The 23,471-nt window shown below is 35.3% G+C and overlaps 1 protein-coding gene across 1 annotated transcript in view; it reads right to left on the bottom strand.

Moving 5' to 3' along the window:
• ADAMTS19 (ADAM metallopeptidase with thrombospondin type 1 motif 19) overlaps positions 1-23,471 on the bottom strand; it is a 286,463-nt gene that overhangs the window by 201,057 nt on the left and 61,935 nt on the right. Inside the window, exons 4-6 of the mRNA XM_032156524.3 lie at positions 14,247-14,419; positions 12,885-12,968; positions 12,045-12,202 (exon numbers count right to left, since the gene is read on the bottom strand). Of these exons, the coding sequence (XP_032012415.1) occupies positions 12,045-12,202; positions 12,885-12,968; positions 14,247-14,419 (415 nt within the window). The remainder of the gene's footprint in view (positions 1-12,044; positions 12,203-12,884; positions 12,969-14,246; positions 14,420-23,471) is intronic.

Here is a 23,471-nt window from a genome sequence, read left to right on the forward strand (position 1 = left end):
TTATTGTCAAGGGCATTTAGAGTCCACCACATAGCCAATTTCTGTTCACTTAGCAAACAAATGAAAAAAGCACATTAAAAAAAAAAGAAAAAAAAAACAAACTGTAGTTATTTCATCCAGAAACGCTAGAAGTACCTCTCACAAAAATTGAAGAATAAATTGTCAGCAGCATTATAAACCAAAGATCAGACTATAATTCTTAATATTCAATTCTCCAATAATCATCTTCTTTGCAGAAGACCAAAGTAATGTATTCCTAATTCAAAATATTCAAATATTTATTTTATGGGATGGGGATAGAGATTATTTGCTGACTAGACCTTTGATCATGTGGATTCAAATTCTCTTATTTTTGGCTCATGTAGACTCTGTGCGCCTGAAGTCTGCATCATAGAGTTTCATATGTGAGTTTATAGAAATGATACTGTTAGACTTTGGCAACTGGGAAGGCCAATAAATTTTGCCTAAGCTCTTATTTATGTTGAACAAAATGAAATGTAGCCTTTAATTTCCAAGAATGAAGATGCATCTGAGAATAAGTCTCACTGTAGAGTTTAATAGTGCCTTGGGATATACCTATAAATGATTCATTCAAAAATTATTCTGTAATTTGTATTAAATCAAGGTATTTTTGTGATTTCTATGTTTTATTAAATTTTCTCCTACTTGCCAATGGCATTAGTTTGAAACTAACTTTCACATGTATTACACGTAAACCAAAAGCATTTCTGTAAATAGGAAAGGCAAAGCTATCATTAATAAAATTGAATTTTAAAGAGTATTTTCAAAGGGCATAAAGATATATGCCTTCTCCATGATTTCAATGAGAAATGTGAAACTTGCTCTAAGAAATCATAGAGTTGAGAGTTAAGAGAACATGTTTTGTGTTTTTGTTACTATGAACCCAGAATCATAACTAGGTCAGCTTTAAACTATTTACTTTATTGTACTGCACAGGACAATTTGACAAATATATGACCTCAGATAGGTTTGGATTTGTAGAAGCATTATGCATTTTAGCTGAGACCAAACTTCATCCCTGAGCTAAAATTTCTTCCTACTAATGTATGCACATAACCCCCAACATTTGCTAGTTATCTACGATGAGCATTTACTAGAAACTGAGCCTGGTTCTGAGTTTACTCTGCCAAATATGGATAAGAACATGCAATCCATGGAGATTAACATTTTTTCTTATGTTATTCTATTTTTCACAGCTTTCTTACAAAGCTAAATAGCTGATCATCTTTACTCTAACTAGAAAGGGATATTTTTTCCTTAACTACACGAAGCACTCAGTTAATCTTTATTAACCAAATGGTACTAGGTCACTTAGGAATAAAATATTCTCTTTAGTGGGGTGATTTTTCACTATTATGGCACTGGAAACAGAAATATGGAGAAAGGGTGATCCTCTACAGAAGCCTTGTCCCACAAGTGAGTAAATGGAGAACAGTTTGCCAGTTTGTCAGTATTTTATATATGTGTACCCTTTGACAGAGCAAGTACTTTTTAATCTACCCTAAATAAATACTATTATAGCACATGTTTAAAACCATATATAAACATATTTATAGAACATTTTCTCTAGCAGCAAACAATTAGAAAGTTCTATAAACAGATAAGTAGTTGAATAAATCAAGATACTTTTATGCAATATATAGTATGTCGGCTCCCCCTCACAAATGATGCAGACCCATAGGAATGCATCGGTTTCCCATTGCTGCTATAACAGATTACCATGAACTTAGTGGCTTAAAACAACACAAATTTGTTATCTTGTCAGAAGTCAAGTGCAGGTCTTAATGGGACAAAATAAAAGTGCCATAGAGCTGCATTCCTTCTAGAGGTACTAGGGTATAATCTATGTCCTGGCCTTTTCCAGCTTCTAGACATTGCTGGCATTCTTTGGCTTTTGACCTGTTTTTCTGTCTTCAAAACTGGGTTTATAGCATCTTCCAGTCCTTTTCTGACTTTGAAATTCTGCCTCCCTCTTCTTTATTTTAGGACTCTTGTGATTACATTGAACCCACTCAAACATGCTAGGATAATCTGCCCATCTCAAGATCCTTAATTGCATTTGCAAAGTCTCCTTGCCATGTAAGATGGCATATTCACTGGTTCTGGAGATTAGAACGTGAATATTTGGGGAGGAGGGACATTATTCTGCCTTCCACAATAAATGACATAAAAATACTTGCCAGACATAATAGTAAAGTGAAAAAACAAACAAATAGAGAAAACTGTGTATAGCATGAAACAATGTTCTGTACATACACACCAACTCTTAACATTGATTACCTTAGGGTTGGAGAGCAAGAGTAGAAGTTGGTAAAAGTTAATTTACTATGTAAACACTAAGGTGTTTCTTTTACTTTTACCATAAGAATATGCTTATAATATGACAATATATTTAAAAGTTATATTTAAACTTGTGCCACGAGAATATGCATTACTTGGAAAATAAAACCATATTAGGCTACATTTCCAAGGAAAATATATAAAAATAAGCAATCGTTTGAAACAGACTTTTAAGGGAAAATACAGATTATAAAACAGTATGTAAAATGACTTCAACAACATAGATAACGTTCTGTTTCCTAAGTAGAGGGGTAAACAGGCAGTTGTTAATTATGTTATTCTTTATGCTCTTTGTATATATGAAATATATCACACTATGCTTTCTTCTTTTCCTTTTAATAGAATTCTTGTGTTGCATAGCTACGGAAAGCTAGCAACAAGGGAGGCAATAATGAAGAGTGGTCAGTTCAAGATGCTAGTTTTAAGGGATTTTAATACTAAAAAAAATGGGTGCAGAAAATTCTAAAGCTTTTTTTAGAGTTTTGAAAGAAAAAAATGGCATTGGAAATAAGGAATAAAATTAATGCCACAATATATTTTGTTGGTGACAAACAAAACTTGTATGTAGACTATGATCCCAATAAGGTAAATCCACTTATTTAATTATATAAATACATAGGAAATACAACTGATGAAATATACTTTAAAATGTTAACTATACTTTTTCCTATGTAATGGGACTATAAGTTAATTTTTATCTTTATTCTTGTACTTACCAATTTTCTGTAATAAATATATTGCATTTGTAATAAGAGAAAATTATAAATCAGTAATCAAATTATGATTTTCATCTTGTTTAGTCTCAGAAGCAATATTTCTCAAATCTATCACTGTTAAGAAGGAAGAAAGACTTGACAAATGCAAATGTGTAACCTAGACTCACCTCAAAGCTTATAACCATAAGTCTCCTCTCCATCCATGCAAATCTTTCCATCCCTTCTACCAACTTCAATTTACTACTCTTTTTTTTCTTTTTTTTGTGAATTTTTTTTTATTATTATTATACTTTAAGTTTTAGGGTACATGTGCACAACGTGCGGGTTTGTTACATATGATTATATGTGCCATGTTGGTGTGCTTCACCCATTAACTCCTCATTTGGCATTAGGTATATCTCCTAATGCTATCCCTCCCTCCTCCCCCCACCCCACAACAGTCCCCGGTGTGTGATATTGCCCTTCCTGTGTCCATGTGTTCTCATTGTTCAATTCCCACCTACGAGTGAGAACATGCAGTGTTTGGTTTTTTGTCTTTGCAATAGTTTGCTCAGAATGATGGTTTCCAGCTTCATCCATGTCCCTGCAAAGGACACGAACTCATCATTTTTTATGGCTGCATACTATTCCATGGGGTATGTGTGCCACATTTTCTTAATCCAGTCTAACGTTGTTGGACATTTGAGTTGGTTCCAAGTCTTTGCTATTGTGAATAGTGCCACAATAAACATACGTTTGCATTTGTCTTTCTAACAGCATAATTTATAATCCTTTGGGTATATACCCAGTAATGGGATGGCTGGGTCAAATGGCATTTCTAGTTCTAGATCCCTGAGGAATCACCACACTGACTTCCACAATGGTTGAACTAGTTTACAGTACCACCAACAGTGTAAAAGTGTTCCTATTTCTCCACATCCTCTCCAGCACCTGTTTTTTCCTGACTTTTTAATGATCCCCATTCTAACTGGTGTGAGATGGTATCTCACTGTGGTTTTGCTTTGCATTTCTCTGATGGCCAGTGATGATGAGCATTTTTTCATGTGTTTTTTGGCTGCATAAATGTCTTCTTTTGAGAAGTGGCTGTGCATATCCTTTGCCCACTTTTTGATGGGGTTGTTTTTTTTTTTCTTGTAAATTTGTTTGAGTTCATTGTAGATTCTGGATATTAGCCCTTTGTCAGATGAGTAGGTTGCAAAAATTTTCTCCCGTTTTGTAGGTTGCCTGTTCACTCTGATGGTGGCTTCTTTTGCTGTGCAGAAGCTCTTTAGTTTAATTAGATCTCATTTGTCAATGTTGGCTTTTGTTGCCATTGCTTTTGGTGTTTTAGACCTGAAGTTCTTGCCCATGCCTATGTCCTGAATGGTATTGCCTAGGTTTTCTTCTAGGGTTTTTATGGTTTTAGGTCTAACATTTAAGTCTTTAATCCATCTTGAATTAATTTTTGTATAAGGTGTAAGGAAGGGATCCAGTTTCAGCTTTCTACATAGGGCTAGCCAGTTTTCCCAGCACCATTTATTAAATAGGGAATCCTTTCCCCATTGCTTATTTTTGTGAAGTTTGTCAAAGATCAGATAGTTGTAGATATGTGGCATTATTTCTGAGGGCTCTGTTCTGTTCCATTGATCTATGTCTCTGTTTTGGTACCAGTATCATGCTGTTTTGTTTACTGTAGCCTTGTAGTATAGTTTGAAGTCAGGTAGCGTGATGCCTTCAGCTTTGTTCTTTCGGCTTAGGATTGACTTGGCAATGTGGGCTCTTTTTGGTTCCATATGAACTTTAAAGTAGTTTTTTCCAATTCTGTGAAGAAAGTCATTGGTAGCTTGATGGGGATGGCATTGAATCTATAAATTACCTTGGGCAGTATGGCCATTTTCACGATAATGATTCTTCCTACCCATGAGCATGGAATGTTCTTCCATTTGTTTGTGTCCTCTTTTATTTCATTGAGCAGTGGTTTGTAGTTCTCCTTAAAGAGGTCCTTCACACCCCTTGTAAGTTGGATTCCTAGTTATTTTATTCTCTTTGAAGCAATTGTGAATGGGAGTTCACTCATGATTTGGCTGTGTTTGTCTGTTATTGGTGTATCAGAATGCTTGTGATTTTTGCACATTGATTTTGTATCCTGAGACTTTGCTGAAGTTGCTTATCAGCTTAAGGAGATTTTGGGCTGAGACAATGGAGTTTTCTAGATATACAATCATGTCATCTGCAAACAGGGACAATTTGACTTCCGCTTTTCCTAACTGAATGCCCTTTATTTCCTTCTCCTGCCTGATTGCCCTGGCCAGAACTTCCAACACTATGTTGAATAGGAGTGGTGAGAGAGGGCATCTCTGTCTTGTGCCAGTTTTCAGAGGGAATGCTTCCGGTTTTTGTCCATTCAGTATGATATTGGCTGTGGGTTTGTCATAGATAGCTCTTATTATTTTGAGATATGTCCCATCAATACCTAATTTATTGAGAGTTTTTAGCATGAAGTGTTGTTGAATTTTGTCAAAGGCCTTTTCTGCATCTATTGAGATAATCATGTGGTTTTTGTCTTTGGTTCTGTTTATATGCTGGATTACATTTATTGATTTTTGTATGTTGAACCAGCCTTGCATCCCAGGAATGAATCCCACATGATCATGGTGGATAAGCTTTTTGATGTGTTGCTGGATTCGGTTTGCCAGTATTTTATTGAGGATTTTTGCATTGATGTTCATCAAGGATATTGGTCTAAAATACTCTTTTTTTTGTTGTGTCTCTGCTAGGCTTTAGTATCAGGATGATGCTGGCCTCATAAAATGAGTTAGGGAGGATTCCCTCTATTTCTATTGATTGGAATAGTTTCAGAAGGAATGGTATCAGCTCCTCCTTGTACCTCTGGTAGAATTCGGCTGTGAATCCATCTGGTCCTCGACTTTTTTTAGTTGGTAAGCTATTAATTATTGCCTCAATTTCAGAGCCTGTTATTGCTCTATTCAGAGATTCAACTTCTTCCTGGTTTAGTCTTGGGAGAGTGTATGTGTCGAGGAATTTATCCATTTCTTGTAGATTTTCTAGTTTATTTGCGTAGAGGTGTTTACCCAGTACAGGAGCACCCAGATTCATAAAGCAAGTCCTTAGTGACCTACAAAGAGACTTAGACTCCCACACAATATTAATGGGAGATTTTAACACTCCACTGTCAACATTAGACAGATCAATGAGACAGAAAGTTAACAAGGATATCAAGGAATTGAACTCAGCTCTGCACCAAGCGGACATAATAGACGTATACAGAACTCTCTGCCCCAATTCAACAGAATATGCATTCTTTTCAGCACCACACCACACCTATTCCAAAACTGACCACATAGTTAGAAGTAAAGCACTCCTCAGCAAATGTTAAAGAAAAGAAATTATAACAAACTGTCTCTCAGACCACAGTGCAATCAAACTAGAATTCAGGATTAAGAAACTCACTCAAAACCACTCAACTACATGGAAAATGAACAACCTGCTCCTGAATGACTACTGGGTACATAACGAAATGAAGGCAGAAATAAAGATGTTCTTTGAAACCAGCGAGAACAAAGACACAACATACCAGAATCTCTGGGACACATTCAAAGCAGTATGTAGAGGGAAATTTATAGCACTAAATGCCCACAAGAGAAAGCAGGAAAGATCCAAAATTGACACCCTAACATCACAATTAAAAGAACTAGAGAAGCAAGAGCAAACAAATTCAAAAGCTAGCAGAAGGCAAGAAATAACTAAGATCAGAGCAGAACTGAAGGAAATAGAGACAGAAAAAACCCCTCAAAAAAGCAATGAATCCAGGAGCTGGTTTTTTGAAAAGATCAACAAAATTGATAGACCACTAGCAAGACTAATAAAGAAGAAAAGAGAGAAGAATCAAATAGATGCAATAAAAAATGACAAAGGGGATATCACCACCGATCCCACAGAAATAAAACTACCAATTTACTACTCTTAACCAACTTTATTATGGTAAAACTTACATAAAATATGCACAAGTTAAATGAGAAGATTGGTGAATTTTGACAAATGTATAAACCCGCGTGTATTCAAAGCAATATATGCCATATTTCCACCACTACGGAAAGTTCCTTCTGCCTTTTTGCAGTCAGTTTTCCCACCTAAAGGTGGGGACATTTGTCACACTACAGGTGAATTTTGCCTATTTTCAAACTCTATATAAGTGGAATCATCCTCTGATCGGTTTCTAATTTGGCTTTTTCACTCAGTAAAATTTTTTGTTTTTTTTGAGGTGGAGTCTCACTCTTTTGCCTGGGCTGGATTGCAGTGGTGCAATCTCCACTCACTGCAACCTCCGCCTCCCAGGTTCAAGCAATTCTCCTGCCTCAGCCTCCTGAGTTGCTGGGATTACAGGCACAAGCCACCACGCCTGCCTAACTTTTGTATTTTTGGTAGAGACAGGGTTTTACCATGTTGACCAGGTTGATACTGAACTTCTGACCTCAAGTGATCTGCCTGCCTGCCTAGGCCTCCCAAATTGCTGGGATTACAGGCATGAGCCACCACACCCGGCCTCAGTATAATGTTATTCATATTCATCCATCCATGTGGTTGCATTTATTAGTAGTTTGATGAAGAGTATTCAGTTGTATGAACACACAATACATCCATTCACCTATAGATGAACATTTATTTATAATTTTTGGCAATTATGAAAAATTATGAAAAAATTATAAAAGCTTCTATAAATTTCAAGTTCAATTTTTTAGGTGAATAACATTTGTATTTTTCTTAAGTAAATATCTAAGAAGCGGATGTGGGCTAAATGGTAAGCAAATGTTTAACTTTATAAGAAACTACTCATTTTCCAGTGTGGTTGAACCATTTTATAATCCCACCAACAACTGAGGAGTGTTCCATATCCTCACCATCACTGAGTATTTTCAATTTTTATAACTGAAGCCTTTCAAGTGGGTGTGAATTTGATTTGCGTTTTCCTGAGTATTAATGATGTTGAGTATCTCTTTATATGCTTATTGGAGATTCATATTTCTTCTTATTATTTTTAAGAGGTTAACATATTTTTGTATTTGTATATGTGTATATACACACACATGTAAACATTCTGGATACAAGTTCTTTGTTAGTATATGCATGACAACTATTTTCTCAAATTCACAAAAGATCTGAACATCTTTTGAACGGGAAATGGTTTTCATTTTTAAAAATTCCAGATGATTGTTAATATTTCTTGATTAGTACTTCTTTGTATCCCATCTAAGAAATCATTGCCCTCCCCTTGTTCATGAAGATGTTCTTTTTTTACTACAATAGAGTTTTAGCTTTCATGTTTATTTCTATGATCCTTTTTGAATTAAAATTACACATGTTAAATAGGACTGATACTCATTTTTTTCACAAAGGTGTCCAGATATTCCATTTGTACCATTTGATGTATTCTAATACCATCTCCTGAATAGATTATTTTTATAACTGAATTATGTTGGTAGCTTTATTAAAAATGAATTGACCACATATATGTGGGTTTATTTCTAGACTGTTTATTTTGCTTCATTGATTTGCATGACTTTCTGCCAAAACCATACTATCTTGATTTCCAAACCTTTATAGTAAGTTTTGAAATCATATAGTCTAAGTCCATCCAATTTGTTCATATATATGTATATATAAACATTTTCATTCCTGTGACAGAATGGGAAGATTTGGGGGGTTTTTGTTTGTTTGTTTGAGACAGAGTCTTGCTCAGTCGCCCAGGCTGGAGTGCAGTAGCGCAATCTTGGCTCACTGCAACCTCTGCCTCCCAGATTCAAGCAATTCTCGTGGCTCAGCCTCCCAAGTAGCTGGGACTACAGGCATGCACCACCATGCCCAGCTAATTTTTGTAATTTTAGTAGAGATGAGATTTTGTCATGTTGGCCAGGCTGGTCTTGAATCCCTGGCCTCATGCGATCTGCCCACCTCAGCCGCCCAAAGTGCTGGGATTACAGGTGTGAGCCACCACACCTGGCCTCAATTTGTTCTTATTTTTCAAAACTGTTTTGATTCTTCTAGGTCCTCTGCCTTTACAAATTAGTACTGGAGTCAGCTTGTCAATTTCTACAAAACATGCCTGAAAAGGTTGTTTCATTGGGAGTATATTGAGTCTATAAATCAATTTGGAGAAAACTGACATTTAATGATATTTAGTATTCCAATTAATCTGTATTTAGATATTTAATTTCTCATAACAGTGCTGTATAGTTCTCATTTTAGAGGTTTTACACATATTTTACTAAAATTTTTCTTAAGTATTTTATGGTTTTGGAAGTCACTGTAAGTTTTTTCCAGTTTTTCACTTCCAGTATATATAAACATAATTGGTTTTTGAAAACTGATTTTACATTATGTAGCCTTGAAAACCCAGTTATAAATTCTAGCAAATTTTTGCTAGATTTCTTAAAATATTCTTTGTACTATTTCATATCATCTGTGAATAAGAGACATTTTCCTTTTTATTCCAAATATGTATGCTTTTCCTTTGTTTTTGTTTTGTTTTTTTCTGCTTTACTGCACTGGTTATGATCTTCAGTATGATATTCGATAGAAGTGGTAAGAGGGGACATCCTTACCTTGCTTTCAGTTGTAAGGAGAAAATGTTCAGTTTTCTCCTTTTGCTGTGATATTAGTTGTAGATATATTTTTTGATAGATACGCTTTCAGAGATTAAGATAGTACCTCGAGAACTCAATAAGTATTTTTGGTTGATAGGATTTCTTTATTTTACTTTCTTTCAGTACATTAGAAATGTTGTTTCATTGTCTTTTGAACTTACTGTTTTTTGGGTGTGAAGTCAGCCATTTATTTGAACATTGTTCCTCCTGTTCATTGTTCCCTCTGCTCCCCCCGACGCTCACCCCACTGGCTGATGGAAATTTTTCTGTTTTTCTTTGGTTTTCAGCAATTTTCGTGTGATGTGCTTAGGTCCATATTTGTTGCTTTTCATCAAATTTACAGAATTTTTTGCCATTATGTCTTCAAATAATTTTTCTCAACCATTCTTACTCTCTCCTTCTGAGACTCCAATTACAACTACATTAATCTGCTAAATCCAACATCTAGGCTATCTCAAGGTCAGTTTCTATTGACTAATTTTCCTTGACCATGGGTCACATTTTCATGTTTCTTTGCTTGACTAATTTTTATTATACTCTGGACATTGTGGATGATATATTTTTAGAGATGTGCTATTCTGTTATCTTCCTCTGAAGAGTGCTTACAGCTGTTTTAAGAGGCAGTTCAATTACTGGCTCATGATCCTGCACTTGGATAAATCTGATTTTATTCTTTGGTAGGGGAGATCTATGAAAAATCCAAGATGATACCCAAGCCTCTGTAATTTGGTGGTATCCGACCTCCAAGCTCTGTCTCCCCTAAGGCTAAAAATGTTGATAAGGTATCACAAGATGGTTCCACTCTTGTGCTTTGAATTTGCTCATTCCTCTTATCTTTTTTAATTCATAGCAGCAATCCTATGGTAAATCTGGGGCAGCCTCCTCTGTTCATCTTCAGACCAGCCTTGCCAAGTTCTCACGTATGGTCAGCACATGTACTTCACGGCACCTCTCCATGCCTAAGACTTTTATCTCTGGTGTCCTCAGCAGGATCACTGTGCTCTACCTAGATTCTGGCTTGCTACGCTAGTTAAGAAATTTTTCCTGAGGAAAAAGCTGAGTTGACTGCGATGTTTGCATAATAAATTTCCCTTCTTTCAGGAATTGCAGTCATACACTGTTCATTCTCCAGTGACTAAAATCAGTGACTTCTTATTTTCCAATATTATGATTGCTTGTTGCAGAAGCTCAGTATCAGTTATACCTACTTAGCTGAAAGTAGAAGTCCAATTGTGTTCCTGCATAGAGATTTTTCAACCTTGTGAATTATTTGCCTTTAGTATTAATTACAAGAAACTACAATGATTTCAATGATTTCATTTCAGAAAATCATATGTAATTTACACTACTGTGATGTGAAATGCTAACACTTTTGATAACTAAAATTAAATTGCTAGTTCACGATGAATTACTTATTTTTACCAGTTTTAAGTAAGACAAATTATGTATGATTATTAAACATAGTAATCATATAGAGCATATTGTTGCTCATTATTTCACTTACATTTATTTACATCTTATACTTAATGCTATATTAAAAATATTTGTTAGTAGCACATTCACAATGTAGTTTATAATTAATCAGTCAGTGACTTAATTGAAATTGTTTCCCACATGGAGCCAGAAAGTTTTTCTTTTTCTTTTTTTTTTTTGTTTGATGGAGTCTCGCTCTGTTGCCCCGGCTGGAGTGCAGTGGCGCGATCTCGGCTCACCACAAGCTCCGCCTCCCGGGTTCATGCCATTTTCCTGCCTCAGCCTCCCAAGTAGCTGGGACTACAGGCGCCCGCTACCACGCCCAGCTAACTTTTTTTGTATTTTGTAGTAGAGACGGGGTTTCACCTTGTTAGCCAAGATGGTCTCGATCTCCTGACCTCGTGATCCACCCGCCTCGGCCTCCCTGGTGCTGGGATTACAGGCGTGAGCCACCACGCCCAGCCCAGAAGGTTTTTCAATTGCTGAATTTAACATATTAGGTTACTTTATATGGTGATGTCTGAAAAACATATAGTCTAGCTTCATAATTTTGAACTTACAGCAAAATTCACCATAGTTTTAGCTTATCATTACCAATGACTATGCCTTTAAGGTCAAAAATTTAGGGTAATTTTTTAGAATTAACTAACCAAATTTTTTGTCAATATGCCATCCAATATTTAGCTGTTTACAAATCTGTTATTATGAATTGAGGGAGACGACTGACATCATTATGCCAAAATCATTTTTGAAACATGAAATCTGAAATAAAAACATCTATTAAGGGATTAATGGGATTAACAGTGCAGTGACGGAATTAGGAATGCCATTTAATTGGCTCTGGAAAATTTACCTTGTTATAAGTATAGCTGCATCCACTGAAGTCATGTCTTCCCCCCAGCTTGTTGACATCTCTAAATGTATATCATTCTTTTTGCCAAATTCTTCATGTTGCCACTTACAAAAACTCTCTAGCATTTTTTCTCCATGATGCCCAATATATAGTTCTGGCTGCAAAAGAACAGAGCTCATCACAAGGCATATTATTCTTAGGTATATACAAAACAACAACAACAACAACAACAACAAAGGCACTCTTGAATTACTAAAGCAAACTGCTGACCATAACATTAATTAGAACCTGGAAGACATTCAGGTTTAATTTACCCTGAGCTTAAAAGCTTAAAACTTTGTGAAGGTGTAATAATTACAAAATCTGTTTAATGGTATTCTGAAAAAGCAAAGAGGTTCAATTAAGAATGTGGAACTTTCAGACTTAAATAACTTGTTGTTTCTACAACTTAAGAACAACATTTTCTATGTAGAACATTTTCTAAAGTGCCAGTTAAGCAGCATATCAAAATGATGTCACAGAATAGTTCCCATTTAAAATAAATAAAAAGTGTTAAAAGTAGACATCTAAATAATAGAATAAAACTGTCACTTAAAATGACTTATTATACTTTGGAAAGTTAAGATTTGTTTTCAGGATTCTTGGAAACTAACAACATCTTATTTTTTAAATAAGATTGGGGCATTAACCAAAACTAAAGGCCAGTTTTATGTATACTTTAAGTGATTCAATGGATATTTCCGGATTTTTAAGTATATCCTTAACATTCCCTTTACTTGAAAGTTTCTGAACAAAATTTCTCACCCATTTAATTTAATAAAAAACTCAAGACTTTCTTACTGGAGTTTCATGGAGCAGAATAAGCTTTATCACACGAAGATTGACCTGCACACCCAGACTCTTGTGTTGGAAAAGGTTAAAAACCTAAAAATAAATAAAAATAAAGATCCTAAAATTAAACTGAAAATCATCTTAATTTTTCTCAAGGCCCATACATGGAGATGTCTCAATTTAGTTGAGAAATCTTTTTTTAAAAAAAAAATAAATAAAAGCTTGTAAAGCAAAGTAATTTTTTGTTACATTGAATTTAAAAGAAAACTTAGTATTGATTTAATTTGTATTAGAAAATATATAACTGACACACCAAACCCATGCTTTCAGAGATATTTCTACTTAGAAAAGACTGGTTGTTAGGCAGTGTTAATTTACCATATATCCCATTTTAGAGGAGTGCTTAGGAGGTAACGGAATATGGACAGAATTATCTAAAGTATAAAAAAAAAAAAAACCTCTGTTCCCCAGGAAAACAGCCAAATGATAGCAAAGATAGTAAAAAATGGGACTATATTTATCCTTACATCAGCCATTCTTAAACGGTAATTGACTTATAAATGGACATTTGCCTTCAACATTTATTTCTGTTTATTCTCATCTAAGAATCACTCTTCACTACAACCTTCTGATTCTTCCTTGAATGAGGTTTGCCCAACAGAGTATGCAATTAAGTCAACGGATTAATTTGGTAATAAGCAAACATGATAGATACTAGGATTTCTACAATCAGAAATCATCAACTCAAGTTAGCCACCTGTGATTTAGTTGGTTAAAATTTTAGCTCATCAACTAGAATCATATCTGACATCCAATTTTACACACGTATATAATATCTCAGTGGATTACCAACATTCATTTTTATATCACATCATAATTAACCTATGGTCCTTTTGTGGGGCCACGTATATAAACATATATTAAAATATTTATGATAATTTCACCAAATGTATGCCTTTATCAAAATATCTTATGTACCCCTAAATATATACATCTACTATGTACCAACAAAATAAATAAATAAATACATACATACATACATAAATACATACATAAAATAGGGCTAGAAACATTTTTTTAAAAAAGGAAAAGAACAGTACCAAAAAAAAGAGAGAAAAGAGTAACATAGAAAGAGCTTTGCCACATCAAAATTAACAAGAAGGGTGTTTTCTTTTTTACAAGATGTAAATTTTTATTTTGATATTGCTTTTGAGATGGATCAATTTTGTATACCTAAGTATTTTTTTTTACTGATGACAATAAGAGAAAGGAATAGTAATGAGTTAATTTTAAAGAATTTCATTATACTCACACATGTCTTCCTTAGAGTTTTCTTGAAAAAATTCCAAGCGCACTTTAAAGTTTGCCTACCATATTTAAGATGGTTAGAATGAATCTCCTGGCTGCATCTGCTCCATGATAGGAAACCATTGCTGGGTCTGCAACCACTACAGTCTCTATGTTGTATTCTTGAGGTAATTTGTATGAATATCGTTTCCCTCTTCCACTTTCTGCTATTTTTCTAGACCTAGGTCTTCCTTTATCTGCAACAGAGAATTGTATTTTTCAATGCACCTTCATATTGGCAAAGTGAATAATATTAAACATATTTAACAATGAGCAAACCCAAATAAGTTCCCGACACACATAAAATCTTAAAGGGCATTTGGCTTTGAAGTATGACTTTAGAATGAGACAGACTGAACTTCTCCCACTTATTAGTTCTGCCATTTTAGCAAACTAACATCACTCAGTCAGCCTGAGTTTCCTTATCTGTAAAGTGGATAATAATAACACCTACCTTTCAGAGTTGTTGATGGCTTATAATAAGATCACATTAGTTAGATTTCTAGCAAACAGCTCCAATATAAACAAAATGACTCAATAAATAAAAGATACTACAATTTTCTTTTTGACACCAATGGCAAAATAAAGGTCTAGTTAGTTGAAAGAAGTGCCTCAAGTGACTGCCCCACACATCCTAATTTCAGGTAGATGCTTCTGATTACTAAATTACTATGCATGAATTACAAAGGATTCAGCTCCACTTTCTGTCAGGATCTTACAGAAATTATAATTGCTTGGGAATACAGATTCCTCAAATGAAGCCAAATCAGAGCAGAAACAAAAATCATGTATAGGTTTGCCTACATAAAAAGTAAGAACTTCCATTTATTAAAACATGTCACTATCACAGTGGAAATCATGCCACCAAGTGACAGAAGATAGTTGCACTACTTTTCCAGAATAAAGAAATAAAGTGCTATTCTAAATCAATGACAGTCTAATTGAAAAATGGGCAGAACTTGAACAACCATTTCTCACAATAGGATATCTAAATGCCTAATAGCATGTGAAAATGTTTAACCTCACTGGTCTTCAGGGAAATACAAATTAAAACCAAAATACATTAAATAAATTAAAATCCCTGGAATTAGTTAAAATTAAAGACACTGACTATATCAAGTGCTGACCAGACTGTGGGGACAAATAGAAGTATCATATGCCTACATACTGAGAGATTAAACTGGGATAAACACTTTGCAAACCTAGTTTGCAGGGTCTACTAAAGTTGAATATTTGCATACCCATTAATCAATGATCTAAAACATACAGCCATCAGAAATGCATACAAATCGCATGTACAGACTATCCAGAGTGGCACTATTTTTAAAATTCAAATAATCATCAATAGTATATGGATAAAGAAATGTTAGAATAGTCATAAAATGGAATACTATACAGCAATGAAAAGGAAACAGCTGCTGTAACATGTGAAACTATGGAAGAATCTCAGAAATAATGAGGTTCATCCACATAATACTGATGAAAATAAGACAAGTACAAAAGATTAGGTAGTATGATTCCATTTAAAGACACATCAAAACCTGGGAAGAAATGCTCTTAAAAACCAACTCGGTGAATATCTTAGGGTAGGAGAAATTACAGCCTGGGCATGGGCACAAGGGAGATATCTGTGGTGTTGATGTTTTCTTTTCCTTCTTTTTTTTTTTCCCCTTCAAGTTCTGGGATACATGTGCAGAACGTGCAGGTTTGTTACATAGGTATACATGTGCTATGGCACTTTGCTGGGTGCATAAATGTCTTCTTTTGAGAAGTGTCTGTTCATATCTTTTGGCCACTTTTTGATTTTTTTTTCTTGTAAATTTGTTTAAGTTCCTTGTTGATTCTGGATATTAGCCCTTTGTCAGATGGATAGATTGCAAAACTTTTCTCCCATTCTGTAGGCCGCCTGTTCACTCTGATGATAGTTTCTTTTGCTATGCAGAAGCTCTTCAGTTTAATTAGATGCCATTTGTCAATTTTGGCTTTTGTTGCAATTGCTTTTGGTGTTTTAGTCATGAAGTCTTTGCCCATGCCTGTGTCCTGAATGGTGTTGCCTAAGTTTTCTCCTAGGGTTTTTATGGTTTGGGGCTTTACATTTAAGTCTTTAATCTATCTTGAGTTAATTTTTGTATAGTGTGTAAGGAAGGGGTCCAGTTTCTGTTTTCTGCATATGGCTAGTTAGTTTTCCCAGCATCATTTATTAAATACGGAATACTTTCATCACTGCTTGCTTTTGTCAGGTTTGTCGAAGATCAGATGGTTGTAGGTGTGTGGTGGTATTTTTGAGATCTCTGTTCTGTTCCATTGGTCTATATATCTGTTTTGGTACCAGTACCATGCTGTTTTGGTTACTACAGCCTTGTGGTAGTTTGAGGTCAGGTAGCATGATGCCTCCAGCTTTCTTCTTTTTGCTTAGGATTGTCTTGGCTATACGAGCTATTTTTGGTTCCATATGAAACTTACAGTAGTTTTTTTCTAATTCTGTGAAGAAAGTCAATGGAAGCTTGATAGGAATAGCACTGAATCTATAAATTACTTTGGGCAGTATGGCCATTTTCACAATATCGATTCTTCCTATCCATGAGCATGATTTTTTTTTTCCCATTTGTTTGTGTCCTCTCTTATTTCCTTGAGCAGTAGTTTGCAATTCTCCTTGAAGAGGTCCTTCATGTCCCTTGCAAGTTGAATACCTAGGTATTCTCTATAGTCTGATCCCAGTGGTAGCTATTGGTTATGTTCACACTGGGAAAATTCAGCAGTTGAACAAATTGTTTCTGCAATTTCTTGTATGCATATGGTGCTTCAATAATAAATTTATGATTATAACAGCTTTATTGAGGTGTAACTTACATGTCACATTATGCAGCCATTCATGTGTACAATTCAATCAAGTTTAAGAATTCTCTACAGTTGAAGAATGATCTCCATGGTATACTGGTAAATCAGCTATCACTTGCTCTTCTCCTTGTTATTTATCATATTCTGTTGATGTCTCTAAGCTGCTGTCATCTTTCCACAACTTGCACTGTTGACCGATAGCTTTTATATTTCTTTACTATTTAATATAAATTCAGTGAAGTCTCTTCAAGAGTGGAGTGAAACATGTATATTCAATTATTCATGATTCCCTGTATGTCTCTAACTTTGTTTTGAATTCAGGATATGTGTTCTCAGAGTTCTAATCTATCTTTTCGGTTTCTGATAAATCCCTTGAGTCTTATACCAGGTACCTGGGTTTTAGCTTGCCTATTCTATTATATTATTCTATTCTATTCTATCCTATTCTACTAACCACATATCCTACTTTGCTTTGACCTCTAACATATTTTCATTTTTGCAGAATTAATTTATCCTCTCTTAGATTCTTTTTTTTTTTGAGATGGAGTCTTACTCTGCTGCCCAGGCTGGAGTGCAGTGTAGCGATCTCGGCTCACTTCAACCTCTGCCTCCTGGGTTCACGTGATTCTCTTGCCTCTGCTTCTCAAGTAGCTAGGATTACAGGCATGCGCCACAATGCCCAGCTAATTTTTGTAGTTTTTGTAGAGACGGGGTTTCGCCATGTTGGTCAGTCTGGTCTCGAACTCCTGACCTCAGATGATCCGCCTGCCTTGGCCTCCCAAAGTGCTAGGATAACAGATGTGAGCCACTGCTCCCAGCCTTATCTCTTGGATTCTTGACCTACTGTTTCCTTTGTATTATGACTTCTATGCCCACCTGTCAACTCTGTAATCTAATAAGAACTGGATCCCAACACTATTGCTGGAAACTAATCTTATGCAGACTATCCCCATAAGTTACTGTTTCTCATTTTTTCTAGCAAATGATGCAGATTTCAAAAATATATAATAAATCCAGTTTTACTCAAATATCATGTATAATCCGTTAACAAAGTTGACTGAAGTGTTGTAACGATTAATGCAAATATTCCTTATTTATATCATATAACAAGTCAATGCAAGATGACAAAAACAATACTAGCCATCTGAATCAGAATCACTATAGTTAAAAGTAAACTTTATGGCTCCAGATTCGGTACCAGCAGTTAATACCAAAGACAAAACTGATCATATATATATATATATATATACACACACACACACACACACACACAACTATGCATACATATGTTGTTTATATATTATGTGTGTGTATATACTTACATTCTAACATATATGTGTGTGTGCGTGTGTGTGTGTGTGTATATATATATATATTTTTCAACATCACCTTTCTAGATGGATAGATAATTGGCCTTGAAGGGAAATGAGACTCTGAGTATTATCCAGCACATATTCACCAACTGTGACAAGTGATAGCTTCTCACCAGTGTCAACTTCTGCTAAGCAAATGAGATTAATATGGATACATCCAATAACTAAAAAGAGACACCTCCTTCTACTTAGATACTTTTCCACATTTTCCTTACTTTCTTCCAGCTATCACCTTCCTGTCCTCATTGCTGGATGACATGCTGTAGTAGAGACTGTTAATTGTCCATCAGTATCCATTCTCCCTTTCTTACTTTTAGTAATAAAAATCTCCCTAACCACATCCCCACCCCACCACTGCTTTTTGGTTAGATGTGTGGCTATGCACCCAGAAACATTTCTCAATCTACTGTTCAACTGAGTGTAATTATGTGACTGAGTAGTAAAACACGGAATTTGAACAGAACTAGTATGTAAAACTTTCGGGTCATCCTTTAAAAGAAAATTGCTTGCTCCTACTTTCCTTCCTTCATCCTATAGGCTAGAAACTAGACAAAGTATAGAGAGCTTAGGTGGACATTGGAAGATAACATTTCTGGGGGATGTTAAACCAATTATTTGGGGTCAAAATGCGTAGATAAAAATCTTGGATTTGCTACTTACTAGCTTTGGGACTGTTATATAGATAAAAATTGTATATGAATAGGAATATGTGAGCATGTATATGTAACTTGCTTATTGCAATGTCTAATTCATATATTAAATGTGAAATACATTAGCTACTAGGATGACGTTTTTAATATGGAAATGAATCTTCATCTTTATTTGATCTCTAAATGGGAACATGCACACTTACATGGGTTTAAAGGTATACCTAGATGTATACTCTGTGCTCTCAGTAAAATTTTTGCTTTTAACAAACTATTACATTTTGATTATCAAATAAAATTTACTAAAACCTAGAGTAAATAATCACTGGTCATATTAAAACTATTTTTTGATAGTTAGAACTCAAGAAAATTCCTACAGCAACTATTTTGTTACTGCAATAATTAAGCAATCTAATAACGCCACAGCCCACATGAAAATCTCTTCCTTCAAAGATGGTTTCCTTTGTAAAAGAGAAACTGGATTCCATTCTATAAGGCTATAAAATAGAAAGCTATAAACATATAAAATATATCACTATAGTGACCATCTCATTCACAGTATCACTGGGATAACCTCATGGAGTTCACAGAAGAGACAAATTAGGGCATGGAGCTGGCATCACAGGAGATAGAAAACAGGTGAGCTCTCATTCAGAGCTGAGACTTAGGGTCCTGAGCAATGAGCTTCAGCAGATAAGAGAAAACCATGCAGATTTAGAAAATGAGATAATAAAATACAACAATTTTACAACTTTAGACTCATTAGAAATCATGTAAATGAATCTCAGAATCATGGGTATCTACTCCAACTGGCAGAGAAATAACTCGTCCAAATACATACAACTGGATAGCAAAATATCTGGTGGAAAAAATGTATTTATCTCAACTCTTAACAGAGTAAGACTCTGAATAATTATTGTCCAAATAATAATAATTAGTGGAAACAAATTCTTCCTCAAGATGTTTACAAACATTGTTTATCTTTCCTATCATTGAAATGTCATCTTACTCTCTTAGGTTTCACAAAGAAGACTGTGCCTTCCCATACTTTTGTCTTTAGAGGCTGACTTTTACTCACATTTATGTGTCCAGGGTATGGCATGCAGTAAATAATATTTATGGAATTAATGTGAAGAAACTTTATGTCTAGCATTTTACTAGGCTCCCTAGTGTGTAACACCACATGCACAAAATGCAATGGTAGCACTACAAAGCAATAGCTTGGAAAGGCTTAGGGAAAGTAGCATCCAGGGGGATTCAGAAGGACTTCCCTAAGGCACTAAGTCTTGGAGGATGAGAAGGTTAAAGGAAAAGAAGAGAAAGTTTTGAAGAAAACCAGGAGACTTGGAGGCAGGAAGGAGTATGGTACATAGGGATAGAAATAAAAGATCTCTATAAACTCAGATGTTTCTCTAAATATGCACAAGAATCACATTTTGGGGTCCATGTTTAAAATGCTGATTCTCTTGGGTCCCGGACTCAGTAACTCTGACTTAGTGCATCTGGATGGGATCCAGAAATCTTCATTTTAACTCTGATCCCCAGGTGAATTTGGTGCACTTAATCTACTAACCATATTCAGGTTGTTGTGTGCCTAGCTGAAGAGTATGAATTTTACTCTGAAGGTGTGAAGAATCCCGGAAAAGAATATTATCAAATGCACCTTTTAGAAAAATTGGAAACTAGATTATGAGAGGGTTAGACTGAAATCCAGAAGACACAGAGAAGGCAATAAACTGCAGTAATCCAAGCAATATATAAATTGGCTGTAGAGTCAAGGGTCCAGGGTCTCCTGGTATGCAAAATGGCATACTGGGAATCACATCACCCCTTGTGTATTTATTTAAAATCTTTCAGTTTCCTGCCTTTTTTTTCCTCCTATAAAATGAGAATAGGGAGGGCAGAGCAAGATAGTGGAATAGAAAGCTCCAACAATTGTCACCACTGCAAGGACACCAAGTTAACCATCTACACAGAAAAAAATTACCTTCATAAAAAACTGAAAATCATGTGAGCACTGATAATACCTGGTTTTAACTTCATATCGCTGAAAAAGGCACTGAAGATGGAAAAACAGTGCTGAATTGCTGATACTACCCCTCCACCACCCCAGCAGTTGTAGAGTGGTGCAGAGAGCATCTCTGGGTGCTGAGAGAGGGACAATACAGCAATTGCAAGGCAGTGACCTCAACACTGTCCTGTTAGAGCAGAAAGGAAAACCAGATCAAACTCACCTGACACCCACCATAGAGAGAGCATTTAAACCAGCCTTAGCCAGAGGGGAATCCTCAATCCCACTGGTAAGAAACTGAGTGCCTATAAACCTTCATAATGAGGCTATAGCACTCTGAGCCTCTAAGAAACTTGAAAGGCAGTCTGGGCCATAAGGACTGCAACTCTTAGGCAAGTCCTAGAGACAGTGGACTAGGAGGTACGCACAATTATACTGAGACACCAGCTGGGATAGCCAAGGAAGTTCTGGCATCACCCCTCCCCTAACCTCAGGCTGCATAGCTGGTGGCTCCAAAGAGACTACTTCCTTGTGCTTGAGGAGGGGAGACGGAAACGTGGGGAAGACTTTGTCTTACATCTAGGATATGAGCACAACCACAAAGGATAGGGCGCCAGTTAGAGTTGTGAGGCCTCCATTCCAGGTCCTAGCTCCCAAAAGACATTTCCAGACATCCCCTGGGCCAGAAGGGAACCCACTGCCTTGAAGAAAGGAACCCAGTCCTGGCAGTATTTGCCACCTATTAACTGAAAAGCCCTGAATAACCAGCAGTGACACCAAGGTACTACATCGAGGACTTTGGATGAACCTTTGAGACTTACTGGCTTCAGGTACCAGCAGAGCCACAGAGGGATAGAACACCAAATGAACTTGAAATAATTAAGAGGACTCAAGCAGGAATTCTGGAGTTGAAAAATGCAATTAGCATATTGAAGAGTGAATCACAGTCTTTTAACAGCAGAATTGAACAAGCAAAGAATTAGGGATCTTGAAGACAGGCTATTTGAAAATACACAGTCAGAAGAGACAAAACAAAAAAGAATAAAAAACAATGAAGCAAACCTACAGGATCTAGAAAATTGCCTCAAAATGGCAAATATAAGAGTTATTGTCCTTAAAGAAGAGGTAGAAAAAGAGATAGAGGTAGAAAGTTTTTACAAAGAAATAACAGAGAACTTCCCAAATCTAGAAAAAGATACCAATATCCAAGTACAAAAAGGTTATAGAACACCAAGCAGATTTAACTTGAAGAAGACTACCTCAAGGCATTTAATAATCAAAATCCCAAATGTTAAGGATAAGGAAAGAATCCTAAAACCAGCAAGAGAAAAGAAACAAAAAACATACAATTGAGCTCCAATACACTGGCAGCAGTGGGAAACTTACAAGCCAGGAGAAAGTGGTGTGTCATGTACTATGCTGAAGTAAAAAAAAAATTCCCCTTGAATAGTGTATCTGGCAAAAATATCCTTCTAACATGAAGGAAAAATAAAGACTTTCCCAGACAAACAAAAACTGAGGGATTTCAGCAATACCAGACCTGTCCTACAAAAAATGCTTAAGGAAGTACTTCATTCAGAAAGAAAAGGATATTAATAAGTAATACATAATCATCTGAAGGCACAAAACTCACTGGTAATAGTAAGTACACAGAAAAACACAGAATATTATTAACACTGTTACTGAGGTGTGCAAACTACATTTATCCTAAGTAAAAAGACTAAAAAATGAAACAATCAAAACTAATAACTATAAAAACTTTTCAAGGCATAGTCAGTACAAAGATATAAATAGAAACAAAAAAAGGTTAAAAAGTTGGGGTACAAAGTTAAGGCAGAGAGTTTTTGTTGGATTTCTTTTTGCTTGTTTGTTTATGGAAATACTGTTAAGATGTTATCAGGTTAAAATAATAGTTTATAAGATAGTATTTGCAACCTCATGGTAACCTCAAACCCAAAAACATATGGTGAATACACAGAGAATAAAAAGCAAGAAACTAAATCATATCATCAGAGAAAATCACCTTTGCTAGACGAATACAGGAAGAAAAGAAACAAGGAAGATATGACCACAAAACAACCAGAAAACAAAGAACAAAATGGCAAGAGTAAGTCCTTACTTATCAATAATAACATTAAATGTAAATGAGCTAAACCATCTAATCAAAAGACATAAAGTGGCTAAATAGATGTAAAACAAGACCCACTGATCTGTTGCCTACAAGAAACACACTTCACCTATAAAGAGACATATAGACTGAAAATAAAAGAATGGAAAGAGATATTCCATGCCAATAAAAACCAAAAAAGAGCAGGAGTTGCTATATTTATATCAGACAAAATAGATTTCAAGACAAAAACTGTAAGAGACAAAGAAGGTC

This window comes from Hylobates moloch, unplaced genomic scaffold (genome assembly GCF_009828535.3).
Source record: "Hylobates moloch isolate HMO894 unplaced genomic scaffold, HMol_V3 SCAFFOLD_6, whole genome shotgun sequence".
Classification (NCBI taxonomy): Eukaryota; Metazoa; Chordata; class Mammalia; order Primates; family Hylobatidae; genus Hylobates; species Hylobates moloch.